This window comes from Tetrao urogallus, assembly GCF_951394365.1.
Source record: "Tetrao urogallus genome assembly, chromosome: 6".
In the NCBI taxonomy this organism is placed as follows: Eukaryota; Metazoa; Chordata; class Aves; order Galliformes; family Phasianidae; genus Tetrao; species Tetrao urogallus.
The window spans coordinates 21,908,250-21,929,380 of NC_136819.1; the positions used below are offsets into that span (position 1 = coordinate 21,908,250).

General features: G+C 39.2%; 1 protein-coding gene across 1 annotated transcript in view; it reads left to right on the forward strand.

The window, feature by feature from the left end:
- Positions 1-340: 340 nt before the first annotated feature.
- Positions 341-21,131, forward strand: part of EXT2 (exostosin glycosyltransferase 2) — a gene marked incomplete at both ends in the record, with an annotated part of 70,176 nt that continues 49,385 nt past the window's right edge. Inside the window, 6 exons of the mRNA XM_079537188.1 lie at positions 341-876; positions 1,049-1,138; positions 6,186-6,302; positions 9,002-9,197; positions 12,503-12,642; positions 13,470-13,563. Coding sequence (XP_079393314.1) covers positions 341-876; positions 1,049-1,138; positions 6,186-6,302; positions 9,002-9,197; positions 12,503-12,642; positions 13,470-13,563 — 1,173 coding nt within the window. The remainder of the gene's footprint in view (positions 877-1,048; positions 1,139-6,185; positions 6,303-9,001; positions 9,198-12,502; positions 12,643-13,469; positions 13,564-21,131) is intronic.

The window sequence follows — 21,131 nt, forward strand, 5'->3', positions numbered from 1 at the left end:
ATTGTGTCTCTTCACTCACATCTAGGCTGGGCGTGATGGTTTTTTTGGTGTTCACTGTATGTGCACTCCAGAGTGCCGCCTGTGAAGAATCAGAGCTTCAGGTCGGCTTCTTGTCATTGCCAAGTGGCAGTCACAACATATAACCAACCATTGGCATCTTATGTTCCAGAGGAACGTGAGCATCTGAAGGAGTTTTACTGTAAATCTGCTGAGGCAAAGAGCTTGTCTTGAATGGGTTAATGTTTTTCTCTGCGCAATGATAACTTTGTGTCTCCTCCAGAGCTCAGCCTTAAATCTCTCTCTTTCTAATTTGCAGAGACAAGAGATAATTGATGCCATTATGTGTGCGTCAGCCAAATATAACACCCGGGGTCCAGCCCTCATCCCAAGAATGAAAACCAAGCATCGCATTTACTACATCACTCTCTTTTCCATAGTTCTGCTTGGCCTTATTGCCACAGGAGTGTTCCAGTTCTGGCCTCACTCCATCGAGTCGTCCAGTGACTGGACTGTTGAAAAACGCAGTGTCCATGATGTGCCTGTGGTCAAGCTTCCTGCTGACAGCCCCATTCCTGAGCGGGGAGACCTCAGCTGCCGGATGCACACCTGCTTTGATGTCTATCGATGTGGCTTTAATCCCAAAAACAAAATCAAAGTATACATCTACTCACTGAAAAAGTATGTGGATGAGTATGGGACGTCAGTGAGCAATACTATTTCCAGGGAATACAATGAGCTGCTGACTGCCATCTCTGACAGTGAATACTACACTGATGATGTCAACCGAGCCTGCCTTTTTGTGCCATCCATAGATGTCCTCAATCAGAACACACTCCGTATCAAGGAGACAGCTCAGGCTTTGGCACAGCTGTCCAGGTACTTGCTGAAACTTCCACATAGGACGCTGCAGAACTCAAGTGGAATAAAATTATGTTGGAGGGGAGGGAGGATCCAGTGAGTCAGTGCTGGAGCTAGTCTTGGACAGAACTTATCATCTGTTTATAGATAACATCTTTCTAATTGTTGTCTGCTTTTTCTTTTGCTTTAGATGGGATCGAGGCACAAATCACTTGCTCTTCAATATGCTGCCTGGAGGGCCACCAGATTACAACACTGCACTGGATGTTCCTAGAGATAGGTATGAGTTTTACTGTGTTTGAATGCAGAGATCTCTATTTAAATGCCTTTGGAGAAGCAGCAAGTTCAGAACTGTAGCTGATAGCTCCTTAGCTTTTACAAAGCTGAAGTATGGCTTTGTCAAGAAAAGTAGAGAAGTCCCTGTCTTGTACAGGCCAAGTGTTTGCTCCAGCAGTTTATTCCCATTCTCAGTTTTACAGGCAATATGATCAGTAGCATTTGTTTGTCTTAGCTCTTTTGCTTGCTGTAATGGTGGAGAATTTTCAGTTTAGGCTTGTATATTGTATTACAGAACCTGATGTATTTACAGAATGTCTCATGTGATGCAAAGTAGAAATCCAAAGACTGCTCCTAGCTTCAACTTTCCGATACAAGTCAGAACGTTTACATGGGATGTTTTAAAACAGATAAAACTTGACAAAACTAAAACTATGGTGATTTTCATTAACGCTTGTTATTTCAACAGTTACATTGCACTAGTAATTGGGCAATTTCTCATAGTTCTGTCTTTTTAAGATATCTGGCAGGAGCTTAAAAGGTTCCTGAGCTTAATTTTCACTTGCAGAACAGTTTACTTTTGAAGGAGAAAAGGAAGTTGTAAGGCAATGCAAGTTGGAATAAGAGAAACTTTATTAGTTTAGAAGCTGTTATTGAATATGTTTCTACTGGATTAGCTTATGCACGTTTAGCTTTGCTGATTTGGATCCCATGTAATCAGTCCTTCCTTTGAAGATCAAGGTTAGCCGCCTTCTGCTGAATGCTCTGTCAACAAAATCTTCCCTGAGATATGGAATTGTAACTTAGAATGTTGAGTGTAGAGCTTATCTTGATTTCTTTGCACCAAAGATGATTTAAAACATTATCCCTCAATACCAGAAGAGATACATTTGGTTGTTGGCTTTTTTTTTTTTTTTGACATGTTTGAAGAGTATGTTTACTCTTTGTAATCACATCACTGATTGTGAAGTGAGTTCTTAGTTTTTGCCAGCGTATGGAATATGTTACATGGATGTGGGTTATCCTGAAGAGGGCAGCCAAGCACTGTTCTTGTGTAACCAAACCTGTATATCTGTTCCTACAAAACTCTTTAAGATTTGTATTTCTTAACAAGGGTTTTCATTTTTAACAGTGTTCTTTTCAGCAGGATGGACTGTTCTTGGACTGCATGCCTGTGTCCATAGAAAAAGCAGACTTATTAAGTGAATGCAGGAGGTTTCCTACACAACGCAATTAAAATAAAATTGTGTCAAATGTCCATTTATGTCTGACCCTAGCTTAGGGTGCAGAAAATACATTATTTTGGTAGATGTTTTTTGTAAGTGTCTCCCAAGCTACCACAGGAATTCATGTCATTTGAATTAAAAAAAAAAAAAAAAAAAAAACAACCCCCCCCCCCCCCCCCCAAAAAAAAAAAAAAAAAAAAAAACCACCTTTTTTTCTGAAGCGGCTGTTGCCATAGCTTGCTAAGTTGACTTGCTCTGCAGCTGCATAACCACTAGCTCTAATACAGTAGAGAGGCAACAACGTTTGAGAGGTAGAAAAGGTGGAAATACCTTTTTGTAGGCAGCCAGCTGTCAGACTGTACTAAGTGTAAATCCTGGCCACACGTGTGAAAATAAATGATCTGTGACAAAATCACTTGTGAGGATCTAGTTCTGGAAGGGCCTGAGTGCTGTCACATGTGGTTACAGTATGGTTTTGGAGACCTCTGGAGGCCTTACCTCATATTTAACAGAACAGGAGAACTCAGCATGCCTTCTTCATCTGAATACATCCACAAAGTACAGAATAGGTAGTTAACAAAGTATGCAGCACTGGTAGCGCTGTGAGGTGTGAGGCTGCAGGTTGAAATATATGTATTGTGGCAGAGTTTGATGGATTTTGAATGACAGGCCTGAACTGTACAGATAGAGCTCCATAAGGACTAGTGGGTGTGTGGGATTTTGTGGGTGACTGGTGAAATACACAGGTAGTATCTGTGAAGTTTGCTCAGGGAGCGTGGCCCGCCTTCTCATACTGAGTGCTAATGGATCATGGATGTGATAGAATCATGTTCTGCTGATTTGCTGCAGAATGTGAATCCAGGTAAAGGCCTTATGCACAAAAGGGAATTAATTTATATATTATTTTTATGTCTGTAGAAGTCTTTAGCTAAGCTAGCTCACTGAGAAGTTGACTGTTTATTAAATCTTTAAATCTGATTACTAGGAGACAGATAAAAGCACTTTATTCCATAATTTCCACAATGCAAGTCTGCCTTGAGGGTGTGGAGCCTATGTTGCTGATATTAGCTGCTGTAACATATGTAATCTCCTGCCATAAAGCTTAAAAGATAAGCCCTTTATTTGTTAATAAGTATTACTAAATCTAGTATAGTAGTGTGGTTGAAGAGACTTCTTTTTCTGACCCACTCTGTAGCCGTAGAATTGAACGTAGGGATGATGATACCTTTTCTTTCTGCTTCAGCTGACAAATTGGGTTTCAGTGACTTGTGAGATCTGGCAGAAAACTGGTGATGTTGGCAGCTGGGCAGAAACACTTAAGAGTGCAGACCAGTTGGGGCACTTCCTGGAGAGCAAGCAGGATCAGTATCTGAGAAGTGGTGAAAAGTTGCTCTCAAACAGGCTCATTGCTTAGTGCTGTTTGAAGGTTATTCACCTTGACTATATTAGGAGTTAATATCTCTATTCCCTCACTGCACCATAGAATGAAAATCTGAGAGGAGTTATTTAGCTGGTGTTGGTTCCCTGCGGGTTTATTTAAGTAAATGTCTGTATGACACACCTGCTTTCTCAAGGCTGATGAGGTGCTGTCATGTTTTCACCGGATCCAATTAAAACAATCTGGTTGTAGTTTCCCAATTAGGGGGTTATAAAAAGAGGAGGTTGTAAAGTGCAAGAACAGCAATGTCTAAGCCAGTTTTTTCTCCTGGCTGGTAGTTGAGTTGATGGATAAGCCCTGGAACATGTAGCTTCAAGGGTGAGACCTGCTCATAATATACACATAACGCATATATGTCACCAAAGGGGAGGCACTGGAAAGGAATCCCAAATAAGCACTTGGATCGTAAATTCTCACTCGACGCGTTCTTGATTTATTGTCCTGTTCTCAAGTTGATTTCTGCTGCTACAAATAGTTTGCGTCTACAAGTGGTTTGTGTTCTGAGTGAAGAGTAATGAAAGGCAAGTGTTTGAGTTTGTAATTGTCATCGAACTGAAATATGTCTCTAATCCAGAGCCTATGGTTTTCCAAGAGCTTCTGAAATGACATTTAGTGAAGTCTTATTTGTACCAAAATGGGATATAGGAATGCTAAACGGCTGCGCTGCAATTTAAAGCAGGAAGTGAATTATCCTGCAGAACACCTTGAAGGGAGCTAGAAGAAGTGGAACATGCTGGTGTTTAACCAGGCTGATGAGTTCTGAGGGGAAAAAATAATTAGTCTTGGATGATAACTAAGTAAAATCATAATCTGTTGTATAAGAGCAATAGAAAAACTGCTCTGAACACTATACTGTGCATTTCACAGAATCACAGAATCACAGAATCACAGAACTGTAGGGGTTGGAAGGGACCTCCTGAGATCATTGAGTCCAACCCCCCTGCCAAAGCAGGTTCCCTACACCAGGTAGCACAGGTAGGCATCCAGGCAGGATTTAATTCAGTGATAGCTGGAAACTACTTCACCTATTGTGTTTTTAGCATCTCATCTGGTCTCATACTGATGTTCTTCTCACGTTACTGATGAGACCTGCCTGCTCCAGTCTCAACTGTGACAGTGGGCAAGGTTGTGGTAAGGCTGCAGGCTGTAATTGTAGCTGCTGCAATGGGTACAGTTCCTCAAGCCCCTTTCCGTGTTGCCTAGAGTAGAGCTGTATTTGTGTTCTTCTTCTTTGCCTGGACACAGGTTTCTGCAAATTACTTTAAGTGGTAATTAAGACAAACACATTGTCTCTAGGGCAACTTTGGGAATAGCTCACGTTGCTGTTGGTGACGAAGGACTAGAAGTATGATCAGACGTTTCAGGAGTCTCAGAAGAAGCTGGATGAAAGCATATTTTGGAATCAGATGATGTGTTCAGCGTGCCACCTGGTCACTGGGGATGAAATGTAACTGAAAAGCTGTTGGCCTCTAATCATTTGTTCAAAGAAGCTAGAATTGGGATAAGAGATAATAACACATTAGTTTCTTCTGGCACTGTGAATGGTGTGTTGCTTTCTTCTGTACACATGGTTCTCTTCTGTTTCTGAAAGCTCTTTCTCTCTATGTTATGAAAGGTTGTCCCATTTAGGAAAGGCCACAGACAGAGTCATCTCTCTAAAGAGTTAAAATGGATCTTAGTTTATCCATCCTTGGTTATTCTCATGCATTCTAGCAGTGTCCCAAGCTGCCTCTACTCTTGGAGATTGGATTCAGAGCATACTGAGCTCTCGCTGTGGTGTGTTCTGCTTACACCATTTCTTCTTGTGATAGGTGAAAATAAACTTGAAAGTTTATGCAGTTGCTTTGAGAACAAAATATAAACTAATTTTATTTGCCAAAGAAGTCCTGAGTTGTTACAAGCTGCCAAAATGCTGTTTTTTATCTGGACTTGTACCCGAAATACAGCTTGTCTGACACTCTGAGAGCTGTGTTATGCACTGTTTTAGGGCAGGCATTGAGGAACATGTTAACTGATATAAATAATCAAGAAAGTATTTCCTTAAATTAAAATGGGCTTGACGCATATAAGCTTGAAAAAATGTAGGGTGATTGTAATGACAGCAATAGATTCCATTTCCCTATAAGAATGCAAAAATGGTCCTTTCCTCAGTGATCATATGCCACTGCAAACATTCCACTGATGACTGTATCCAGTCTGGCAGTAAGCCCGGTTCAGGAAGGCTGAAGTGAATCTAAAAACTGCATGAAAAATTCCACTGACAGAAGTTGGGAGAAAAACTGTTATCTCAGTAACTGTTATTGCTGTTCTGGTAATGATAACCAGTAAATCATGCTCTGAGTCTGAATGATTTACATTCTGTGTTTATAGTCTCTTGTATTTTTCAGAGCTCTGCTAGCTGGTGGAGGCTTTTCCACGTGGACTTACCGGCAAGGCTACGATGTCAGTATTCCTGTGTACAGCCCTCTGTCTGCAGAAGTGGATCTGCCCGAAAGAGGACCAGGGTAAAGTGATTCCAATGAATTGGCAAAGTACATTGAATATTGCATGTGATATGGATACAAATAAAATACAAACATATCTGCTAGCCTCTTGGCAGGCTGGGTCAATTTGTGTAAGAGTTGGGCTCATGTATGGCTCTTCCTGTTAAAATACGTGATGGTTCTGATGCTAGTAGCCTGGGCTAATCTGCCAGGGTGTGGGTTACCTATGAGCTGGGGGTATAGGGGAGATTATTCTGTCTTCCCACTTCAGAGACTAAAGTGTGGTAGGTGATAGTTTGACAATGTTTCTTGGTGATACACTCCAGAAACTGAACTGTGAAACGGGACAACAGTGTTTCTAGCAGCATTAGATTCAATATATCTAGAATATATTTTCAACTTACAGAAAATAAATAAAAATAGTTGTTCATGTTTGTTTTTAAAGTTTAGGTAAAGCAGAGCTGTAATTCCAAGTAGCACTGATTCCCTAGTAAATTATACCTTCAGATCACTTAAGATACTTAAAAGCAAACTGATGACAATAAATTGTATATATAGCAAAGACAAAAGAAGCATTTCAATAAGCCTTTTAATTACACAGCTGAAAACTTCCCTGTAGCAGGCTCTTACCAGTGTTGTTGTTTAAAAGCTGAGCAGATTGAGGCAGTGGGGTAAATGTGCTCTTACTGATTATGAATCTCAAGATTGGAAACGCAGAAGCCTTAGGGAATTTCTTCTAACAGCGTCCTCTAAAGAATACGGCTTTATCAGAGTTGAAAACTGTTGTTGAAAGGGTGCTGCTGATAACAGACAAAAACTGGAGCTTTGGCTACAGTTGTCTCCTCTGGTAAGGGCAACATTCTTGCTATTGCTCTGGGCTGCTCCAGAGCAAGGAATCGTAGTTAGAGACTACTGTACAGGACAAAGCTGTACAGTAGAAATTTGTTTTACCCACACATGTTATGCTCTTGTTTATAATGCTTCTGGACCTGGCAGGTGTAGGGACACCTGGTTGAATCCTAACTGATTCATCACGTCTCAAGTATTATGGCCCAATGTAGACTGAGAGCATGCTTTGTATTTCTATCTGGAAGGTATAAACATGATCATAAGTTTCAGCATGTGTAGAATCTGTTGCAGAGAGAGATGCTGTCATACTGGTCGTGTCCATATAGTCAACCAAATGCTGTGTCAGCCCATTTTTGATGGGAGGTTTGTGTTCTCAAACACATGCAACTTTTTGTGAGGAACAGACTGCAGTCTCCAGAGTACCATCTAGCGGCCAGTTAGCGTTACTAATTGAAATGTTCACAGGTTTCTTTGCTTTATGCTGGGAGACAGTGACAAGAGAACAAAGCTCAGGTTCAATCTTGATTGGGATAAGTAATCACATTCCATTACACTGAAGTGTTATTGCCTGCTAGCTGCAATCTACTTTCTTTTGTAACAAGATTTGTTAGCTGGGTTTGGGTGTCATAGGATGATGATGGTTTAAAGGCAAAATTTGATTTTTAAATGCCCAATCAATCCCACACAATCTTTCACTGGTCGTAAACGTCCATTATCACTAGTGTGTGGTGGCATTTCCTTTTTTAAAGGCAAATCCTATTTTTGTTCCTCTTACAGAGTTGAACAGAGAGTTTGTGGTTTACTGGCCTTTTGAGTTGGATAATTTGAAACATTTTAAATCCAACTCTGCAAGAAACATACGTTCTTTAAAACTGTTTGTAGCAAGATGGTAGCAGCTGCAGGCTTAGGAACAAGAGTGGCTTTAAAAAAATTCTGTTCAAGTCTTCTCTGCTAATTGGATCCGCTGAAGTGACCAGCAGGGAAATAAGTAAAAGAGGTGAGAAGAGCAGCAGGAAAGGTCTGACTTTATAAAGTGTGTGTTTGTGTGTGTTTTCAAAGCTGTAAATTAAAAATAGTATCATGTGGAGCAGAATTGGAATCCTAAGTTCAGGCCGCCTATTTCCTGCGTTATTTTGGCTGTGTGAGGGCACGCTCTCACTGCGTGTTCCCTCGAATGGGAAGCAGTAGAGTAGTTTGACTTATCCGATCTGCTTAAAAAAAAATCAGACTAAATGAGTATAACATCTGTGTGACATGATATATTCCAGCATTAACAAATCCCATTTTTTAAGGAGAGAGCTTCTAAACTGTGATTGTTGTTGTGTGTTTTACCTACAGGTCTAATTAAAGCTGTGAAATAATTCAGTGTTGAAGCATATCTTGAATATTCGTGTTTTTGGGATGTGGTAGGACTTAAGAGGGAATAAGATCAGACAGTTCAGCATTTTTTTTCCAATTAAAATTGATTAAAAAAAAAAAGATAATACGGGAGGAGAAAGCAGTAGCAGCATTCGGTGTCCTGTCTGTTTTGTAACAGTGCACAGACATCAAGCATCAGTAGCAAGCTGTTTTATTATGTAGATAAGTAACATTAATTTCAATTTATAAAAGAGGTTATAATGCAAATACCTATTCATACAAGCACTTCTTCTGTGTATGATTTTATTTGATACTGTAAATAATGCTAAGCCATTTAATATCAAAATTTTAATTAGATTGCATTCTTTCCTGCATTGCCTGAAAATCCGATTTTGGCACTATGTGTACATTTAGCAGAATGAGGTTAACTTTTCTAGAGTGGAAGGTGTGTTGCCGAGCACCTTGGAAGTAAACTTGCATTGCTGTCAAGTAAACTAGCTGTGTTTTCTCAGTCCCCGCAGGTATTTCATTCTGTCATCTCAAATGTCTCTGCACCCAGAATACCAGTCTGAGTTGGAAGCTCTTCAGGCTGAGAATGGGGAATCGGTGCTGCTCCTTGACAAATGTACAAATCTGTCAGATGGGGTCCCTGCTGTTCGCAAACGCTGTCACAACAATCAAATCTTTGATTATCCTCAAGTGCTTCAGGTAAGACTGTCTCTTCTGCAGATTTCTCTTTCTCTTGGTGACTGTCTTAGCTGTGGAGCTGTTCCTAGTTAGCCCTGATAGAGAACTTGCTTATATTTCATTTAATGTTCTGCAAATGCACAGTTCATCAGATCAGCTGGGATGTTATATCCCAACTTCGTTCTGATTTTTTAAGAGAATGAAGAACCGTGTACTCAAGCTGGTATAGAGGATACACTGCAGTCTGAAATACTGCTTAAGTGTAACAACTTAATGGGGTTGGTCATGGTGGTTGTGGTAGTACACGATAACATGGTGTACACTTAAATAAGGATGTGCAGATACCACAAAATTCAGCTGTAATGAGAGGTGAAAATTTTGAAGGTCAGGCAAAATTGATTGCTTTAAAACTATGGAAGAACTTTAGAATCTACACCTCCAGAATGACTGGTAAAGTGACCTTCAGTAGGCATGAGTTTGAAATTGATTTCTTAACGATTCTTCGGGTCTTGTTAGATCGAGCTTAGAGCAGTGGCCTGCTTTGTTAGTTGCAGGACAGATTAAAATGAATTTTGCAGAGCTTATGTATATATTTATTTTTGGGGGGAAAAAAGGACTGCTACAAATACAGTTCATCAGGTTGCATTTTTTTGTGTGCAATTTAGTAGTTAAACTCTACAAAAAACTCTCTATAGACACAATGGACTGAGCTAGAAGACTTGTCAGCATGCAACTATGAAAATATCTAGGTGAAATGTGTTTGATGGCCTTGGCCCAACTTCCAGAGGCCTTTTGATGTGTCAGTGAAGATAAAACTAGGTAGCGTTCTCAGACCCCTGGGTCTCTTGGCAATTCTCTAACAGAGAGGTGCTTTGGCATGTGGTGTGATGAAGTGAGTTATGCCATAGGCCACTGTGCTCTGTCTGTGGCCACCAGCACATAATTTGTCTTTGAACTTCAACAAATGATGATAAAATAACAAACAGGCTGAAGAAAGGCAAAGTTTCCACCCCTCCTGTTATGTTTTGAAGGAAATATGTTTAAAATTCCTTGGGGAGGAGGGGGAGAGGGAGAGGGAACAACGGGTCACAATGAGTCCTAAACTTCCAGTCAAAAGGGGAGGAAAAAAATCTCTTTGCTGTATTTCTTTAAATACTGACTGGATAGCTCAAGGATAGCAAGTCAGAGGATCTGTATCTATATCTTGCTATGTATTATTTTATATCTCTGAAGAGAGCTGGCACATGCAGAGATTGTTAAAATACTTTCCTTAGCAGAGCCCTGCATCTCCCTTTGGAATGTCTGGCTGATAACAGTGGTGATGTGAGGAGATGTATTTATAGTAACCTTTGTCTAGACAGGAAAAATGGTTATCTGGGCAGATGAGCATGTGTGTCCACATCTGGGCTCTTCTTTATCTTCCCCACCCCCTTCTCCCTGACCTTGCTAGGATTTCTTCCACCTGTTTCTTTGTGATCCAGCAAGTGAATGGTTAAAGTGTGTTTGTTCTCTCTGCTCCTTCCATTTTCCCCCACCCTTCTTTTCCTTCTGTTCCTGTCTGGGAGTAGGGGAAGGAGGAAGCCTGAGGACTGATCCCTGTTCATCCTTTCCAGCACTGCCTGCACAGATTTTTTTCTAACCAGGCTCTTGGACTTCTGGATTGCTAAAGCCTCCTGTTAGCACTCTTCTCTTGGACAGGATTCTCAGACTCTTCAGTACTCTACAAATATGAGCACAAGGCTCACAATTGCACTAGGAAGCGAGTGAAGATCCAGCAAATTCTGTTGTATTTCCTAGTTTCATTTTCATGTTCTTCTACCCTGCCTTCCTGGCTCCTTTTCATCAGGCCACAGAATGCTAACTGGAAAGATATTTTCTTATCTGTGCAAGCCCTTGTGTCAACTTTGATTTCTCTTTCTTAGATTCGGGAATAATACTGACTTGGAGTTTTTCTTTGTAGAGCTAAACTCTCCAAGTATGTTTTTTTTGTCACCTTGAATCTGTAGCAAGTTTCCTCAGTAATGTTGAAGTGAACTAAATACCGTATCTGCAGCATAGCCAAGATACCTTCTCTGCTGGAGTTTCAGCTTGTGGCTTTTCATCTTGTGTGCCGTGGGCATGAATAAGCTGTTAATATTCTTTTTTGTGGAATCTTTTTATATCTTTGAAGCTCCCTTTAGCCACTTTCCTCCCATTTGTACCCCTTTGGAATAAGTAGTCTTGTTGAGTCTTGTTGGTCACGCTCTTGAGATAAGTTATCATACTTATTTTCCCCGGAAGTGCATTGCCTAAAACTAAATATGCTGCTATGTCTGGGGTCCTGCAATACTGAACAGAATGAGAGTGAATGAGAGATTACTGCCATTCTCTTAGGTTGTGCTTCTTTCTGCTTTCTTTTACAACCTACAGTTGTACGGTTGTAATGTTGTTGCACATGAATATCCTTTCTTTTCGTACCTTTTGTATGAAATATCCTTCTCTGCAAAACGCAAAACATAGCCCAGTATTTCATGCTCTACATTTGTGCTGTTGATTTTTACCTAAATGTTGAAGGCTATATGTGTATTTTTAGTCATTTTCTCCATGTAGTGGCAAACTCTAATCTTGTTATCCATTATGTTTCTTAATCTTCCAAAAAATGTCAACCATCATCACATATAATAAGTAGTGTAGTCTTAATTTTGCTCCTCCCTTAACTAAGAGACATTTTGGATGCTGCAACTAGGATAAATTTTTTTTGAACTCTTTTGATTCATCACTTTGTTTTTACCTGTGAGCCACCGCTAACTGCTTTTTATGTAGAATTCTGTAACTATAAAGCCTCTAAGGGTTTTATCAATCTCATGATATATATTTTTTTAATTTCCTTATGAAAATATCAGATGCTAAGTGCATTTTAAGATTGCCTATGAAATCTGTTATGTCCCTGTTATCCTTTTAGTGGAAAAAGTTGGTTTGGCATTGTACATTTTGCACTTGATAAGTTCACACTGCTTTTTGCTCATCTTGTTATGCCAACTTTCAAACTTATTTTTTCCACCTGAATTTTCTCAACTAGAATTCTGAAATTAGAACACTAAAGTAAAGCTTAGAATAATCTTGTTAGCTGATTTCTCTGCTTTCCACTTAATATTTATGAGCCACTAGTAGATAAACTTGTTTTGTTGGTGACTCAGAATACATTGGTAGCGCAATGCAAGTGCAAGTCTGCTTTCCTTTTGCCTTCCCCCCCTGACAATTTAAAGGGCATATATGTACATACCTACTTCAACTCTAATACTGCTTTTTTTTCCCTCGTCATTGTGTTGCGTATCATTTGTTGACAGGAAGCTACATTCTGTGTTGTTCTACGTGGAGCCCGCCTCGGACAGGCTGTACTGAGTGATGTTCTTCAAGCCGGCTGTGTCCCAGTCATTATTGCTGACTCCTACATCCTGCCTTTCTCTGAGGTTCTGGACTGGAAGAGGTTTGTACCATAACTGCTGTACATCCAGTTTGCACCTAAGAGACAATAAGTCAAAAGCACTGGTAGTTACAGTGAAGAGAATACTGAATAAGATAGATGTGGTCTTGGCCTTTGATGTATTCATGTATCGAAAACAAAGGAGGCAGAGTTGATTGAGCTGTTTGTTTATCCTGTAGCCAATGATATCTTTTCCAAGGCAGACTTGCTTTGTTTTCTTAAGCTTGCATTTAATGATGACTGATCTGCATTTAGACTCTTAAGAACAGAATGTGCCAAAAAATGGCATCATCTGGATGCTAAATTTATTATACTTTATCATGATTCTTAAGTTCATTTGAGACTGAAAAGCATAATTATTTTGTAGTTGTGTATATTGTGTTAAGAGTCTAGATTTTTTTTTTTCCATATGTGCACAATGTTCAGTTATGTGATCTTAGGATAATACATACAAAATTACTAGTTAGTATGCATAACACTGTAGGTGCTATCAGTTGTCACTCTGAAAGATCGAAGGTGTCAGCAAGTCAGTGGCAGTCCAGGGATGGGATTTCAGGAATTCCGTGTCTCCATCCCTTCCATATTTTCTAAATTGATTTGCAGATCAGTCCATAGACTTCTGTAGTGGGCAGGCTGACCGTGGTCATGAGGGTGTTGCTACAGAATAATAAATTACACTAGGACAATACTGCTTATTTCTACTGATATCTTCTGAGCACATCATATTAGATGTGGAACAAGTTTCTGTGTTAAAAGAGCTGTTGATCTCTTTTAATGTGGAATGTACTTTTTCTCATCTTACTGTTTTTCTGGTTGTTATTTGCTTATAGGGCCTCTGTAGTCATCCCTGAAGAAAAAATGCCTGAAATGTACAGTATTCTGCAAAGTGTTCCCCAACGACAGATTGAAGAGATGCAAAGACAGGTAAAATAATGAACTGTATTTAGATTATCCCTTATTTGCAGTTAATGTGGGTTTATGTCTGCCTTACTGTGTAATTTGTTGGAATGCTGAGGCATTGATTGTTCTCTCATGTTAATATTTTGATTATTCTACCTTCTTTCTTTATGCTAAGCATATGCATTCACCATTATTTTTCAATATTTTATCTTTACCCTTCACTGATTCAGCTAAATCTGTTAAACAGCAGCTGTTGAGCGGTACTACATTATCCTTCAGGTCAGGAAGTTAAGAATACTGCATGTGATTGCAATTGCAGAAGAACACTTGAGTAGGCAGATTCCAGTTACTCAGATTGGAATTTCACCAACCTATTTTAATTTACATGCTATTGTGAAATATATTATAGGATTCTCAGTATCCACAGTGATCAAAGCCTCCCCATCCTGGGTTGCAGCACATCTGAAATTGAAACTGATGTTTTGACAACCTGCTTTTTCATATGAAGATTTTTACAGTGGGTGGGGAATGCATGTTCCTACCAATCCAGTCAAACTAAACTTTCAGAAACTTCTTTCTTGTTTTCCTTTCTGCTTTCCTAATACACACTGGACTGGAGGCTCTGCCTGAGGGCAGACTTAATACCTACTCTAATTTATTAACATGTTTTTGATGAAATTATAGCATATATGTATTTTTTCTACATAGTAACTAAATTGTCTGAAAGACAGTATTTGAGTCTACCTGTGTCCCAGGAGCTTTGTCTTGCAGATAAATTTTAATCCTCCAAAATGTGAGGGATATATCAAGTGAAAAATGTTTAAAATATTTTAACTAAATTGATGATTGCTGTGAGAGGGAGACTTTACTTATTTTGTGATTTGAAGAGCAGAGATCTTAAATTGTCCAAACTTGTGATTGAATTGTGCGTAGTTGGAGGCAAAAGAAACTATTTCGCTCCAGCTGATGCTGATTCTTGTTTGTTACTGTCAAAACTTTGCTTCTGTGGACACAGCCATTATCAGCTCCTTTAACTCAAGAGCTCATACATATCAACACTGTCTGAACAGAATTGGCACTGTGAGGGTTTTCATGGTGTGAAAAGTTTTGTTGTCAAATTACATGGATTCAGCCATGTTCTTCTGATCGCTGTGCTATATGGATCACATTTTGGGGCCAGAGATGAATACAGTAAGATGTTGGCATGTATTGTAAACGCATAACTAGGATCTGTAATCCTCGTCACCTTATTGGAATGATAGACGTTTAGTGCATGGTAGGGGACTTCTGGTTTTGTGATGAGGAGCTGAGGCAAAGAATAATTAAGTGCTGGGTATGTGGGGAAAAAAATGAAACCCCTTGATTTCAGATGACTTTTAAAGATGCATGGGATTTCTGTATTCAGATTTCTCCACGTGCTTTGGAGATGTTTCTGAAATCCCTTTGCATGTCACTGATGAAGTCATCTTCTGTGTGATTCTTGTAAAAGGTGGCCCAAGGCATGGTTTCTCAGGCTGTGGCCTGTAATACTAGTGTAATTGTTTCTACCTAGGCAGTGCTAAAATTTGCATAGTTACGTTAATAATGGATATGGGTGGAGAAACTTCTCTGAAATGTAGTTATATTTCATGCCTGAGATTTTTTGCCAGCTTGACTTCTCTGTTCTGAGTGTCTGCAAATATCGTATCAGCCATCAGGGGTCTCCTTTCTCTTTAGTCCCTACAGACAAATGAACTGTTTTGGTAGGGCCCATTGGCAGCACTAATTGGCTGCAGAGAAGTGCAGAAGTAGCTTCATAACTGCAACTCCTAGAAACAATATTTTGCTTGATTTTTTTTCTTGTTTTTCTGTGACTTGAACATAAAAATACTAACGCAGGGGTGTTTAGCCTGATAAAACTAGAACTGACGTGAATAGTTCATGAAAGCATACATTGATTTTCTTGTCCGTTTTTTACTAATGTCATAAAATAATCAGATCAAGATCTCCTACAGAGAAGGTGCTTTAAACAGTAAATTTAAAGTGTGAAATCAGGAAACTTCACTAGTTTGTATATTTTTCTCTTTCACTTTTCCCTTTGCATTTACAATATATGTTTCTCAGATGCTTTGTAGCAAACCAATTAAGCAACCTTAATTCAAGTAAATTGTCTGTATCATTGGTAACTCCTGAACTTAAGCTAAAATAGAAGATATTTAATAAGCAGAATATGATATTGGTCTGTTTCTGGAGAGAATTTTGTGAACTGTAGGTGGTTTGTATTGGTCACTGTCATTGGATCCAAAACATCACTGAATATAACGGAAACACTGATTCTATTGACTGGAGGTGAGAAGTATCTCTAAAGCCTGCTCTCACATCTTGATGCTTTAGTTGGGAATATAGTTTTATGTTTTGGTGTTGAGAATACTGCGATGAAATTATAAGGTCTGTCTTCCTCTTGTCTTCCTCAATTTGTTTCTGACTGTATACTGAGAATACTTGAGCATGTTATCCATATGTTTCATGCACTGTCAGCACTATTTACAAGGTGGAATCTCAGTCTAAGTACCTGTGAAATTCCCTTGCTGTACATGGTTCTATGTCCTAGAAATCTCATATGGTGAAAAGCTACTTACAGACTGATATTGTGCTGACTACCAATAACTTGATTGCTTTTCCTCATTGATAAATGTGCAGTAATATTCCACCTGTGCTACAGATTTGTTTCCTTCCTCCTCATCAGCCTCACAATAGGGAGCAGTTGCATGTCTTACTTACTCTTTTACAATTTGAATGACTCAGGAAAAAAAAAATGTTGTAGGATGTTTTGACTGGCCAAAATACCCAACCAGTTTTTTTCAATGTCTTGACTTTATTTCTGTGACAGTGTACAGGGACAAAGCAAAAAAGATTCATAGTCTAAAGATGAAATCCTAGATGCTAGGAGGAGAGAGAATTTAGAATTGGAATGAAACTTCTGAAGAGACTGGTGCTTAGGCTAGTTCAAAAGGATATATATACAAATATTGGTGTTTTTTTGTTTTTTTTTTTGTTTTTTGTTTTAGGTTAAAATAGACTGACTGCTTTTAGGGAGTAAAGTGTTATGTATTTTTGCTTTGTTTTTGGAAACACTTTAAGCCATGCATCTGCTGAAGTAAAGAAGAAGACACTTTAAGATAAGCCACTGCAGTATATAGGAACCCGTACTCAAAAAGATTTTCTTGCATTTTCTACACTGATCCATGAGCATCAGAAAGTACTGTCATGGAAAGGATTTAATGCAGGTGCTTTAGATTTGGAGCTACCTGCGAGGATGTACTTCAGGTATGACCTGGGCTGTGATTTCCTATAGAACAACTTTATTTGTCCAGTTGCTTTGTGAGGCAGTGTGTAGTATCAGCTCAGAAAAAGAGTAAGTGTCATTTAGTGATTTGAACAGAGCTTACTGTGTGGGAAATCTTGCAATTATACATGGTTGTATTGAGTTCTCTGAAGATTAACCATGTTAACATATGCTTTTACTGTTTGAACTTGCGGAGCATTTTGTTGTTAACAATTCCTGATTTGATTTCCTAGAAACTGGAAGCTAACATGTTTTAGTTCTCCAATGCATTGAGCATCAGAAAAAAGTCCCCACTGCTTGAGCTTCTGAAGTTAATAGCAGTCTGGATGAAATCTGCCCATCTTTGGGACTGCTGTCTTGTCTCCTTTGTACAGTAATGTTGTCATACTCGTTTTCTTTGAAGCTTCCTTGAACAGTTCCCCCTCTCACAAGTAGTTCCATATGGAATCTGAAATACTGGCTGAAATGTCCAGAGGCAAGTTGATGAGCAACTCAGCTGCGCTGCTACTGACCCAACAGACTTGACACTACATCCTTATGCTTTCATTTTGTCTGCACCACAAAGCAGCACCCACTTAATAGCAAAGTCCTAGAAGTGGAGTGATAAGAAATAGAAGTGGATGTTGTAGATGTGTGTAATAGAGTGAGAACAGAAATTTCTTTGTCCTGAACAGTAGGAGTGACATAGGTGGGAAGAAAAGGCAAAAATAAACTTGGCTGATGTCTGCTTATCCCATGCCTTGTATAGTTTCCCTGTCAGCTAAGATATTTCTAACCTGTTGCTTCGAAAGTCTGCTAATCTACAGAAACATACTTCAGTACTGTCACTGATACAGAAATGTCTTCAACTTGTATAACAGTTTTCCACACCTTAAATTTGACCATCTTCATTTTATCCCCTTTCTTTTTCTGAAATAAATGTCCCAGCATACTGGTGTTTTGTTAATGTTTTTCCCCATTGAATATCAGCCTACTTGGAAGTCTTTTAACACGGAAAGCCTCATTAAGTTAAGAGATCAGAATATGAAAACAGTCAAGTGTTGGGAATGGAAGAGTCGTTCCTTCATGTATTTAGACGTTCTTTCTTGGAAAATGGTTTTCAGGTAAAGAGATTGTTTTCCAAATAAGGCTTAGTGTGTTCTTTAGTGACTTTGTAACACTTTTCCACCTTCCAGAACTAAAACTTTTGAATTAATATCCAGTCTGGAAGGCAGAATGACTTCATGTATTCTAGCAGTACAAGAATAAAGAGCTAGCTAGAGCTCTTGAAGGAAGGAAGTCTCTTCATCCTGGTTTCCTGAGGAAACAAGGGCATGATCATAGTGTCTGAATGCTGTTTCGTTCCTCTTTGGATTTCTATTGTTGCCTGATTTCTTCCAATCTTACTTTGTGGTGGAAATCTTGGAGATAAGAAATTCCACAAAATTATGTAACTTTGTGCAAGGTAAGCATCCTGGAATCACATTACTTTTAAGGAAAAACTTGCAGCTCAAGCTCATAGCAAAAGCTCTTTGCACATCCTCCTCATGAATGGCTGTTCTTAGGGAAATATTTTATTTGGAAATAGTACTTCCTTAGGCCAAAGAAGCTAGAGTACAGCACAACTGAATGATAAGTGACAAATGAAATTCAGTGTAGATTTAAAAAGGAATAAATGTGCAAGGAAGAATAGCTGTCATATATGCAGTTTTGGCCTCTCAGCTGGGTGCAGTCATTTGAAAGAGTTCTTATAGCTATGATAAGCAGTTCAATGAAAATACAAGTTCCATGGTCAGCTGTGATTAAAAAAAAAATTACGAAGAATTTTTATAAAAGAGGTAGAGAACACCACAGAATTAATCTGTTGAATGCCTGCACCCTTAATAGGCTGCAGTAGTTACAGTTCTCCCATCTGGATGAGAGAGCAGGGGCAATGAGAGTTTTCATGAGAGGATAATTAAGTAGTCCAGACTCTTCATCTTGAACATGAATGATAGGGGATAAGATAGCAAGCTAAAATATAGTGCAAAATAGGGCCATGCGTCAAGTGAATGGCCAAGACTACTCATTGTTTGATACAATTTCATTTGACATGCCCTAGGATTTTACTATTGGGAATCTGCTCTATTAAAAACATGAGAGGAGATGGCCTTGTCACAGAACTTCAATGTAGTCTGTGGGACTTGTTGCTTCAGTACCTTGTGAGTGAAGGATTTTAATCAGCTTAGGGGAGTGAATGAAAAAATCCAGGGAAGGAAAATCAATCGAGATGAATGCAAAGACAGGAACTTCCTAAGCCAGAGGACATAAGTTGCAAACTTCTGGCAGTTAGAGAGTACTTAGGAAGAAAGTGGTGGCTTTTGCCTGGGATGCCTGTAGGTGAGAGCTCCTACCTGCTGCAGACTGCTGTCAGAATGTGGGAACAGCTGGATGCGTTGCAGCTGATCCAGCTTCAGGGCTCAGATTTGCCAGAGACCTTGGTTCTGTGTTGCCTTGTGGAATAACCTCTGCAGATTTTCAGTGTGCTTTTCTTTTGAAAAAAAAAAAAAAAAATATGTATCTCCGCTTCAATGAATGTCAGGCACTTCAGTGACAAAAAATCTTGATTGTGATGTCTGTTCTCCTCCTTTGCGTAAATCAGTAACTCACTTTCCTGAAGCCCCTCAAGGTATTTTCTCAAATAATGGCAATATGACATTCTTGATTTTGATTAATTGTTTAGATGATTCCAATCTCTTGTCTTTTCAGCCTAGGTAGACAATTAAAAGCTCAAAAAAGATACAAGTTTAGTTTTTAAATAAAGTGCAATTTAAATAATATAATAATCAAGGGAAGTTAGGAATAGGAATCATATATTTTGCAGTGTTTTTTCCCACAGTCAGAATATCTGGACAAGCTATTATGTTTTTTCTAGTGCCTGTGCCATGTCCCACAGCCCTGACTTAAAGAAAATTTCAGACTCCAGGTCAAGCAGAGCTGAAGACACATCCATAAATCAATGACTTGTTTTAGTGCCACGTTAAGACAACATGAGTGGCTGGCTTTTCTGACCCCTCCTCCCTTTCATTTAATGTACTTCTTTGGCTCTTCTTTAAAGAGGGCTCTGCAGAGTAATTTCAGCTCTTATCAGCTTGCTGACAGCTATATGAGCCTTTCTGCTGGCTCCAGGCAATGAGTGCAGGCGCGTGAAATTTCCCATTCTTCAAGTGAAACAGTCCTGGATAGAGTTAAGGCAAATGGATGGTGGAATTCTCTTGTGGGTGGTACAGCTCACATGAAGGAGGTGGGATTTAATTCTTATTAATCAATTAATCAGAACCTCATTCCAGTATCTAAACACTGGAAGTTCTTCAAGTATGGTTAGGTTTTACAACTCTTTTAGTGAGAATGCTCAACTTCTAGCTGCTGCTCTTTCCCTGAGAGGGGACAACTTCTGTCTCGGGTTCTTTAGACTCATCATTATCAAATTTAAATGAACTTTCATCTGTCTGCCATTTGTAGCATTTTAAGGAGTGTGATTGGAGAGGCTAACCCTGCATTAATCCTCCCAGAGTGCTTCAGTGGAGCTCCAGGTCCTCCATAAATGTCAGACCTGGACAATTTGCCATCTTATCAGATGCAGTGAAGTTAGCTGCAGCCCTCTCACCCCTCCTCCAGAGGAAAGATTTGTTGCTGCAAACAGCAAAGGAAAGAGAAAACTTTTTCCTGGATTACTGCCAGAGTCACCAGGGGAGTTGTAGAATCCTTGGCATTTGTGTATGAGACTTTCATTGCTCCCCCCCTGCCCTTCACTTGCTGTAGCAAGTATTCTTATCCTAGACTTTTCTCCTATTGTTTCTTCTGCCATTACTTTTTTGAACGAAGTAAACTATTTTTAATCTTGCCTTATTACAGAGTGGGCTTCATGGCATAGCTGACAAAGAGCCCTGAAAACTGAGAGCCATCAACACCATATCGAGTAATTTTTCTAGGATGCAGTTGTGGTGCTTTAGTATCTAGGTTTGTGGCCTCTGAACAAAAAAAGGTTAAACTTGAACTGTAGAAGCAAAATAATGCTATTTTAAGACTAAAGGTTTGTCTTTATGTTTTTGTAAAGTAGGCCTGTGGTACTTACCCCTTGCAGATCGCTATACACAGCTTGAATATCCTACAGAAAACCCAGGTGATCCAAAAATTGGAGAAGCATGAACTTCTTTTAAAAGTGTATTAGAGAATGGTTTGTTTTGTACCAATAAAGTAGCTAGCTGTAGATGATTAAGCCTTTCTCCTGTTGTTCCACTAATTCTCA